Below are 11,177 nucleotides of genomic sequence, written 5' to 3' on the forward strand. Positions count from 1 at the left end.
TTAATATAGGCTTTAGACTTACTGTTTCCATTATTTATAATTTTACTGGTACTGTAACACTAGGTCAACAGGAAAGCCTAACAGTTAATAGAATCATAAAAACTAAAGAGCAAAACCTGTTCCTCAGGATATAGTTCCCTGTTCTAGAGACTGACTGACAGGAACTCACATGGCTTCAGAACCTAGAGAGTTTCTTCCTCTCCCCCTGTGATGGAATCTCTTGGAGACTTTTGCTTCCAGATTACATTTGAGGTGTACACACTGCTGTCTCTCCCTCATCAAATCTGTGCCAAGAGGAGGTGTTAGCAGAGATAATTGCTAGAATTCTCCTTCCTTACCCTACCTTGTTGCATCTGTCCCAAGAGAAAATAATATAGTTACTGAGGCCACCTGCCTCTTTCCAGCAATCCTTCCTTGATTCTTATGACCAAATCAAAGGAACTGATACCAATATAGTGCAGAGTACTTGGGGTATCTAGCATAAGTGCAGCTTGCAGTTTATCTGTCTCCTAAAGCTTTCTACGGAGCCAGCCCCAGTATGAAGAGTCACTATGGCAATTCTCTAAAGTATGTAGCTGCTAAGTGTCCTTGAAGCTTTGAGCAAGCCTGTCTGTTTCTGTGAATGTAGGGTAGTCATCTTTGTGCTATATCTAAACCTTTAATAAACCTTTTAATCTCTGTATACACCTGTGTGATGAAACTGATCCAAATGCAATTGTTTACAACGGCCATCCAGCAACCCTCTTTTGCAGTCATGCACTAACTATCACACAAGATTTCCAATGGTACCTTCATACCTAGGAAAGATGCTAGGCTGTTTGCCAGAAGGAAATACCTCCCCGAAGCAACAAATTGAGGTGGGGGCAATTTCATGATGCAGCTTCATGTCAAGATGGAGGAGAAGCTTTAAGTGGAGTTCCCCAGTGCAAAATGCAATAGGGAAACAGTGGTTGCTGTCGCATAGAATATAGAGAGAATTGATATGGGCAGTTTCTGTGACTCCCTTCTTTGATGTACTTGCTCAATTCAAATATATGATTTGCCACTGGTTACTGTCTCAACTTCTTTCATGTATGTGAGCACTAACTTGTCCACCCCAACTTTAAATCCACTCCACACATCTTGAGTGAAGTAGATTAGTAAATAACGGAAGTCAGGTTTTAGAATCATAGAAGACTAGGGTTGGAAGAGACCTCGGGAGATCATCTAGTCCAACCCCCTGCTCAAGGCAGGACCAATACCAACTAAATCATCCCAGCCAGGGCTTTGTCAAGCCGGGCCTTAAAAACCTCTAAGGATGGAGATTCCACCACCTCCCTCGGTAACCCGTTCCAGTGCTTTGCCACCCTCCTAGTGAAATAGTGTTTCCTTTATCCAACCTAGACCTCCCCCATTGCAACTTGAAACCGTTGCTCCTTGTTCTGTCATCTGCCACCACAGAACAGCCAAGCTCCATCCTCTTTGGAACCCCACTTCAGGTAGTTGAAGGCTGCTATCAAATCCACCCTCACTCTTCTCTTCTGCAGACTAAACAAGCCCAGTTCCCTTCAGCCTCTCCTCGTAAGTCATGTGCCCTAGCCCCCTAATCATTTTTGTTGCCCTCCGCTGGACACGCTCCAATTTGTCCACATCCTTTCTGTAGTGCAGGGCCCAAAACTGGATGCAATACTCCAGATGTGGCCTCACCAGTGTCGAATAGAGGGGAATAATTACTTCCTCAATCTGCTGGTAATGCTCCTACTAATGCAGCCCAATATACCATTAGCCTCCTTGGCAACAAGGGCACACTGTTGACTCATATCCAGCTTCTCATCCACTGTAATCCCTAGATCCTTTTCTGCAGAACTGCTACTTAATCAGTCGGTCCCCAGCCTGTAGCAGTGCATGGGATTCTTCCATCCTAAGTGCAGGACTCTCCACTTGACCTTGTTGGACCTCATCAGATTTCTTTTGGCCCCAATCTTCCAATTTGTCTAGGTCACTCTGTACCCTATCCCTACCCTCAAGCATATCTACCTCTTCCCCCAGCTTATTGTCATCTGTGAACTCGCTGAGGGTGCAATCCATCCCATCATCCAGATCATTAATAAAGATGTTGAACAAAACCGACCCCCTGGGGCACTCCGCTTGATACTGGCTGCCAACTAGACATCGAGCTGGTGATCACTACCCGTTGAGCCTGACAATCTAGCCAGCTTTCTATCCACCTTGTAGTCCATTCATCCAATCCATACCTTTTTAACTTGATGGCAAGAATATTGTGGGAGACCGTATCAAAAGCTTTACTAAAGTCAAGATATATCACATCCACTGCTTTCCCCATATCCACAGGCTCTGGAGGGCCATGTAGCAAGAATTCTTTAGGGCATCAGCACTTTTCAGAGACTGAAAAGAGGCTGGAGTAGCCAACTGTAAGGATTTGTGCAACGGACCTGTCAGTCAATTGATTGGGACACAGAGTTCAGTGTTTATACTGGAAGTGTGTTTGTCTTAGGCAGCATCCAGCACCTGTCACTGTCTTCTGGTGAAGCTAAGCAGCCACTGTTGTCTGTGACATGGCAGCCCTTAGTGTCCTGTCCCACAGTGCTTTTGTGTCTCAAGCCAAACAGCTAAGATACAGCTTCATAATTGTTGCACTTCTGAGGCATATTGTACAGGTGCACTTCCTGGCAGGCGCACCAGGCAGAGACTTTACAGGGCAACCTCCTATTTTGAGACCTGCAGAACAGTTGGCAAAATTCCAGAGGCTAGAAAGAAGTGTTCTTGGAAGAATTTGACACACGTGCCAATGTAAGAGTAAACTTGAGTGACTTGAGTTATGCAGCAAATTGCTGCTTTGGGGTTACATAGCTAAGAAATGTACCTTCTTGAGTTTATACCATATTAGCTAGGACTCAAGCAAACAAAGACATAATCTGTGCTTTTAATGCAGTTATACCTACACATCTGGTATATCTTCAGAAGCACAGAGCATGGTGTTTTTAATCATACTGGCAAAAGTCATGAAAATTACTGGCTTAATCACAAAATCTACTTGCCTCCACTTACCGTAGTAAAAGGCAGGTGGAAGGAAACAACAATTTACTGACCTGTCAAAATTTTTCCCCATGGGAATGAGTAAGAACCATTTTGTAAGGCTGTATTTACAGACAAAACCAAGTAAAATCTCATTTTGGTGCTAAATTTACTCTGCCTTGACCAATATAAAGAATAAATAGAATATAATTGAGTCTTTACCAATCTCTTTCCTCTTTAAAATGTGATTTCAATCTGAAAAAATGACTGAAAATGGCACCTTCTTCCTCAACAGGTTTTCTCCCAGTATTCAGAGTCCTATCTAATAATTTTAATAATTGTAATAATTGTATTACTTTCAGAAATGCAGAGTACCTCACAATGAAACCAAAAGCTGCTCTAAAAATCAGTCTAAGTTGCTATTGGATTTTACTCCTGTTAATACTGCAAAGCTGAATACAGCTAAGAGAAATGAAACTGGATTCTGTTCATTCTCATTCATCAGAATAATGATTTATGAAGTTATAACTGCAAGACTAATCATTTGAAAACAGTCCAGTTATATAGATGTAGAGGGCAGAACTTGGCCTGCAGAGGGATGAATCCAGCTGGACTGTTGGGTTTACAAGGCTAGCATTTACAAAAATACTGTCTTTTTAAACGGAGCATATTTGATACGGACTTTGAGACTAGAACACTTTAACCCACAATCCCTTTTTAGAATAGAATCATAGAATATCTAGGTTGGAAGGGACCTCAGGAAGTCACCTAGTCCAACACCCTGCTCAAAGCACGACTAATCCCAATTTTTGCCCCCTATCCCTAAATGGCCCCCTCAAGGATTGAACTCACAACCCTGAGTTTGGCAGGCCAATGCTCAAACTGCTGAGCTATCCGTCCCAGGTCTTGCACTTAAATTTATTGCTTATCCCCACAGCTCTTCTTTGTTAGCTCTAAACCTCTACAAACTTGTGTCTGCCTCCATTCACATAGCTGTCACTTTTCCATTCGCTGTCTTCCTTCATTCTGTCTCTTTCCCTTATTTCCACCCTCTTCGTGCCTGCTTTTGCCTACCCCAAAACCTTTGAAATGCCAGTCTGTGATTTTTCCCAGTATTTACAAAACTTAAAAAAAAAAATTAATAGGACAAGTCATGATATTCAGTAGTACTGATTAATACATGCCTGAGGTTCATTAGTTAGTGATTCATTTAAAATATTCTTATACCATGTAAAGAAAAATCTGTCCAAATAAAAATAACTTCGTTAAAAGGACCAGAATCTAAAATATTACCCTACAAGACAAAAATGCTGAAGTTCTTTGATAAAAATTAATAGTCTTGTCCCATACTTCCTTCATCTCTGTAGAAAATTGTTCTGATGATAAATCTCTTGCCATACAAGAAATAGTGTTAAGATCCAAAAGCTTAGTTATCCTGGTCTTAAGATTTGTGGATCATAGTTAGGGCCCTACCAAATTCATGGCCATGAAAAATGCATCACAGGCAATGAAATCTGGTCTTTTGTGTGCTTTTACCCTATGTTTTCCAGATTTCGTGGGGGGAGATCAGAGTTTCTCAAATTGGGGGTCCTGCCCAAAAGGGAGTTGCGGGGGGGAGGGTCTTAAGGTTATTTTAGGGGGTTGAAGTATTGCCACCCTTACTTCTGCACTGCCTTCAGAGCTCGGCAGCTGGAGAGCAGCGACTGTTGGCTGGGCACCCAACTCTGAAGGCAGCACCCTACCAGCAGCAGCGCAGACGTAAAGGTGGCAATACCATACCATGTCATACTTACTTCTGTGCTGCTGCCTTCAGAGCTGGGTGGCCGGTCAAGACCCCTACAGTGACAACACTGTGAAAGTTTTTAGATTAAAATAGCTGAAATCATGAAATTATTGATTTTTAAAACCCTGGGTCTGTGAAATTGACCAAAATGGACCGTGAATTTTGTAGGGCTCTAAACACAGTATCCAGAAACAGAATTTCAGAAGTAAATTTACATCTTACTTCCCTCTCACCCCCCAAGTATCAGAAGCTGAGCATACTCTGATTTTGAAGGAAGAGACCATCTGCTAGAATACTGTTGCATTGTTTATCTTATTTTTCTCCCTATATAAAATCTTTCTCCTCCTGTGTTTCAGTTGTTTTCTCATATTTTTTTGTTTAATGCACTGAAAAAAATGCCTTGCTGAAAAGACACTACATGCATAAAACTATTCAGGCTAAGTCTTTCATGGTTTCCCCTTTACAGTTTTTTTAAATTAACTGTATTTACAAGATGTCACCACTACTTAACAGTAAAATGTGTATTTGAAAAACACATCTAGACAGAATTAATTAAAATGCATCATTGTTGTACTTCACACAGCTTGAGGAAATAACTGGGGCATATAGACAATCTATAATAATTGAGTTGTTACGGAAAACAAAATGATCTAAAAATAGCCAGACTAGATCCAAATGAATAAGCGTACATAAATGTATGGAATCAATGACATTTGCAAATTGTAGCACTTTGTCAAATAGACAACTTATACCAAATATTTTTTCTCTCCGAATACAGTTTTAAAACAGTTTCGCTAGGGCATGACTTTATTGGTGACTTCTCACACTGGAGAGATATAGTATGAGATAAATGAACAAATTAGGCTAACATGAAAATGTTAGGTTTCAGAGTGGTAGCCGTGTTAATCTGTATCAGCAAAAAGAATGAGGAGTCCTTGTAGCACCTTAGAGACTAACAAATGTATTTGAGCATAAGCTTTTGTGGGCTAAAACCCACTTCATTGGATGCATGCAGTGGAAAATACTGTAGGGTGATAGATAGATAGATATACACACACAGACACAGAGAGAACATGAAAAAATGGATGTTGCCATACACACTAGAACGAGAGTTATATTAAGAGAGAGATCAATTTAGGTGAGCTGTTATCAGTAGGAGAAAAAACCTTCACCTTAATTGATCACTCTCATTATAGTGTATATGGCAACACCCATGGTGTGTTTTTCATGTGTGTTTTTCATGGTATGTGTGTGTGTATCTATACCTTCCTACTGTATCTTCCACTGCATGCATCCGATGAAGTGGGTTTTAGCCCACGAAAGCTTATGCTCAGATAAATTCGTTAGTCTCTAAGGTGCCACAAGGACTCCTCATTCTTTTTACTGATACAGACTAACAAATTTATCTGAGCATACGCTTTCGTGGGCTAAAACCCACTTCATCGGATACATGCAGTGGAAAATACAGTCGAAAGATATAGATAGGCACGCACACACACACACACCCCCCATGAAAAAATGGGTGTTGTCATACACACTATGAGAGCGATCAATTAAGGCAAAGGTTTTTTTTTCTCCTGCTGATAACAGCTCACCTTAATTGATCTCTCTCTTAATATAACTCTTGTTATAGTGTGTATGGCAACACGCATTTTTTCATGTTCTGTGTGTGTGTTTGTATATCTAGCTATCTATCTCCTGTATTTTCCATTGCATGCATCCAATGAAGTGGGTTTTAGCCCACGAAAGCTTATGCTCAAATACATTTGTTAGTGTCTAAGGTGCCACAAGTACTCCTCATTGTTTTTGATGAAAATGTTAACATTTCATCCAGCACAGTAATGTAATAAATTTTCAAATATTTCATTAGGTGTTTAAGAAACCCAATGGTATATAGTTAACTTTAAAGATATTTTTATGAAATTTCAGTTTAATCTGCAAAACAAAACCTCGACAAGTAATTGCTTCCAAGTGGTATGGGAAACCATATGATTGGAATCAGGTAAGGTTACAATTTTCTAAAAAACTAAGCAAATGGGAATGCGTTATTACAATATTCCTTCATATCTGGAGACTTACATTAGGTTCGGATCTGATGGTCACAATTAAGATGGTTTTTGTCTGTGTATTCCTTTGATGTGTGTTAACCTTATGAGCAGAGATGATCTGGATAACAGTACAAATATTGTTGGTTTGGATTTGATGTGCATAGACAGATCCATACACTCCATCTGGCTCTTGTAATGATTCCTGTTTAATTTTTTGACCCCCAATATTCATTATTTCCAAACAAAACTCTTCAGAAATTTGCCGTGAAGGATGGTTTCTGGCAGGGAGTTGTCATTTATTGATTGCTGCTCAGTAGGATAAAAATTTTATTACTGTCTGAATATTTTTCCCCTTTAGATATTAACCTTTTGGTATTTCCCATCAAATAGCATAAAACTAAACAAAAGGAAAGGAAAGTTGGTGACTGGTGTATTTGTTACTTGAGTAGGATAAAAATTTTATTACTGTCTGAATATTTTTCCCCTTTAGATATTAACCTTTTGGTATTTCCCATCAAATAGCATAAAACTAAACAAAAGGAAAGGAAAGTTGGTGACTGGTGTATTTGTTACTTGTTTTGGAATTGTTAGCTCACCACAGTATATGCTGGATTTTATTGCTGGCCATTGTTGTATAACAGGATTTCCTTTTTATACTTTCAGGAAACCTGCTGGTTTTAGGGTCACATAGGGAGGTAGTAGTCTGGAGATTTCAAAGGGTTTCCTGCAGCTCAGAAGTAGGGTTTTTGTTTGGAGTAAGCCCTAGTCTGCCCTGCTAGTCTGTTAGAAATCGTTCCTGACTTCCTCAGTGGGTCTACCCATGCAACCAGATTCCCACCACATTTGGTTCATGGCCAGCTTAGTGGTCAGTGAACCAGCAGGAACAAGGCAGGCCAGTGGGTATCATGTGTCTTTGGGGTGGAGGGAGCTGGGTGCTTTTCTGAGATGGGTAAGTGAGGGGTTTAGGTCTCTTCTTGAAAGGAAAGTCTGAGAAGATGGGATGAGCACAGAGGGCAAATATGCTCATCCTCTTCACAGTTCACTGTGAGGAGTGTTTATTTTCTTTTAATTTTGCTGTAAGGTTGTCCTATACTGATGTTATAGGAGTGTAAATGGACAGAAAATATCTGTCCTCTGCAGCTCTAGTACAGAGTATGCATGTTGCTACCTTTTATACCTTGCATAAGCAGAAGTAGTGCTTGCTACTCATTTTTCAAATTTCAGTAGCTGTCCTCAGTGTCAAAATATGCTATTATGCCATCTCTCTCTCTCAGGGAAAACTCCACTTAATATTTTTTTAGATGCTCTTAAACCCCACAGTGCTGAGTTACCTTTAACAGACATACATTCTCCTTTCCCTTCTAAACTGTCTAAGGAGCTGAAAAAAACCTATGACTGATCCTTATTTCATGGTGTATATGGGATATAAGCAGTGCTAAAGCAGTGCTCTATACTGATTCCTCTCACAGTATGCACATGTACATGAGTGTTCATTTTGACCTGATAATTCAAAGAACAGCAACTCACAGTTTTTATTTTTTTTTACTGCAGTACGAAGAATAGCATGCCATAATTATATAGGGCAATGAACATGCTAGTATAACCTTTTGTTCATCTACATTGTTTTTAATTTTTCTTAAAAGCAATTTGTTGTGTAAGCCATATAGCAACATGTCAAGGTGTATTTGAATTCTGAGGGTCCAGGTCATCTTATTTTATATAATTACAAAATGCTTATATTATTAGTTATCCACTTGATAAGTAAAGCCTGTGGATCTGAAATGGAGAATTCTGACACAGGCATCCCATGATGTGAGTTTGGGTTTTTATGGTAATATTTATCTAATTTTTCAGCATGCCATACACAATTTGAGAAGTTCCTATGATTTGGAACAATCAAAAAGTTATTTGAAAACAAGATAGTGGGGGGAAAAATCTTGTGTTTGCAGAGTAAGAACGTATGAACTTACATCTTTCTACCATTGTAATTTTGCTTCTTTTCATCAGGTGGATTCAAAACTGATCATCGACCAGTCTGAAAGGGAGAATGAAAGAGGAAAGAACACTTTTCTTTACCAGCTACATAAGCTGGTTGTGTTAAATACTTAAATATTTCTATAAATCCTTAAAAGAAAGAGAGGTTAAAGCCAGTTTTTAGTTTAATTTTACTGCTGTTTTCTGTATGATCCTTAAAGGTTGGCTCCACATTCCTCTGATCCTAAAGACGAAGGTAGTATTCAGTTTGGAGTGTCCTAGTGGGTGTATTAATAAGATTAAAAAAATACATTATGGCCTTTTCTCCCAAAGATTAAGAATGAAGGTACACACATACAGAAAATACCTTTCATAGAACAGATTTGTTTAGAGCAAGAGGCTCCTTTTCTTTTAATAATGTTTCTGAGACAACTTTTCAAAAAGCACCCAATAAACCAAAGGGGAGAAAATAGATACAGTCTGAGTTGTTTAGCTCTTTCACTGAAGTATACAACAGTGAAAGATGAATACGATTTTTTGTCTTTGAGATAAAATATATTGAGTTGCATGTTGAATTTTATGTTTTGTTTGTTTGTTACTGGTGTTTGAATAATAAATCTTTAAATCTTTAAAGCAAATTTGCTAATTTGTATAATTAAAAAGTTAATTGACACTGGTATTTTAGTTATGTACTGGTGACTTCAAGGCATATTTGTGTACAGATTTAGCTATAGTATATAATTAAAGCTCTCATGCTGGATATAATCACTTGCACGGTACACTTTTGACACAAAACATAAGTCATAAGTACATATTTTTTCATAGGTGGAGGGAAAATCTTTTTGAACCTCTGATTCACTGTTCCTCCACTCTTTTTTCCTGTCCCCTAAAACACAAGGTCTTTACTGCTCAAAATATGAGGCTGCTAGCTTCAGAATAAAACACACAATTGGAAATAAGGTATGGTGTCTTTCCCCTTCCTCTTCATAAACCTGGTTAATAAAAATTGAATTTAATGACTGTTGGTGTGCCACTAGATTCATAATATACCACAGGTATTTTTAAAGTAGTTTAATTGTGTTAAAGCAGTAGCTGGTTGTGCCAATCACTGTAAATAAGCTAGCAGCTCGGAGAAACAAAGCTAAAGTGAAGAAATCTTAAAAGAACAGTAATTTTAGTGATACTGTGAGTCAAGGGAAACATCCATATAATAGACAATTGCAATGACCTAGTGTAACCATCACTTTCCTTTGCTCCCCTTTCAAGGGCATTTTAAAAAAAAAAGTTGACAAAATTCTGAAACCAGCTGTGTTTAATAACACTAACTTGCATTTCTTGCTGGATGGCTCAGACCACAGCACTTCTGCGCACAGTGTGCTGATTAAAAGTATATTACATCTAGTAATCACAATTAGAGATTATTGAAGTGTCAGCAGGGGAATGAGAAAGGATACATCTACCTGTACCACACTTTGTGATGTTACTGGTGAGAGCTTCTGCAGGACATAGTACTCTATAATGTCAGAAATTTTGGATATAAATAGTAAGATACTTTTGATTCTTATTAACAGTGAAGTTGAGATTTTGAAACTGGCTAAAGGACATTCAGTAGGATTTGTGTGCCTTATTCACTTAGGCTCTCAAAATATCCCAGCCTGAGTCTAATGGAATGATTATCTTCAAATACATGTACTGTTTTGGAATGTCACTAGAGACTTGTTTAGTAGACTTTTACATGATCAGCCGTGCCAATACTACTCAGATATTTCTGTCTTCAGGCCCAATTCAGTACTCTGGCGGAAGGTTTTCTTCCCACTAACTTCAGTAGCTCATGTGCAAGCTCTTTCGCTTACTATGGTCAAGAGGAATTGAATCTGGACTTGCACTCTTATCTCACGACCAGTATACCTGAAGTTCAAAAACGAGGAATGTTTTGCCAGTCTCGTACAAAGGAACTAGGACCCAGAGTGAGCTGCCTGCAAGATATCTTCGGAGAACCAGAATTGTAAGAGAATTTTCCTTCCTTTGCGTGCTGGTCCCTTTAGGTATTCATTGTGGATGTGCAAGTGTTCTGAGTGCCTGGGACTGGAAATTCTTCAATAGCAGTGTCCGTTGGTCCATCCCTGCACCTTCTCGTGCTCCCAACCAAGGAGATAAAGGTGGCATGGACTGACCACCTCTTCAGTTTCTTTTCTGTCATTTGCAGCCTAGGATGGAACCTCCTGCGTCTATTTCCTCTCTTCAGTATTCTGCTACATCAAATTTGTAAATATTGTAAAAAGTTTACAGTTTAGTTTTTAGTGCTAGTTAGTTAGTTGGTGGGAGAGTTTGGGGGTGGAGAGAACCCCCCCAATTCA

The 11,177-nt window shown here is 39.1% G+C and overlaps 1 protein-coding gene across 1 annotated transcript in view; it reads left to right on the top strand.

The window, feature by feature from the left end:
- The window catches only part of TDRD9 (tudor domain containing 9), a 151,152-nt gene extending 141,776 nt beyond the window's left edge, over positions 1-9,376 (top strand). The window contains exons 35-36 of the mRNA XM_073349793.1: positions 6,728-6,800; positions 8,854-9,376. Coding sequence (XP_073205894.1) covers positions 6,728-6,800; positions 8,854-8,955 — 175 coding nt within the window. The 3' untranslated portion in view covers positions 8,956-9,376. The remainder of the gene's footprint in view (positions 1-6,727; positions 6,801-8,853) is intronic.
- Positions 9,377-11,177: the final 1,801 nt, after the last annotated feature.

The sequence above is a fragment of the Lepidochelys kempii genome, chromosome 6, assembly GCF_965140265.1.
Source record: "Lepidochelys kempii isolate rLepKem1 chromosome 6, rLepKem1.hap2, whole genome shotgun sequence".
Lineage (NCBI taxonomy): Eukaryota > Metazoa > Chordata > Testudines > Cheloniidae > Lepidochelys > Lepidochelys kempii.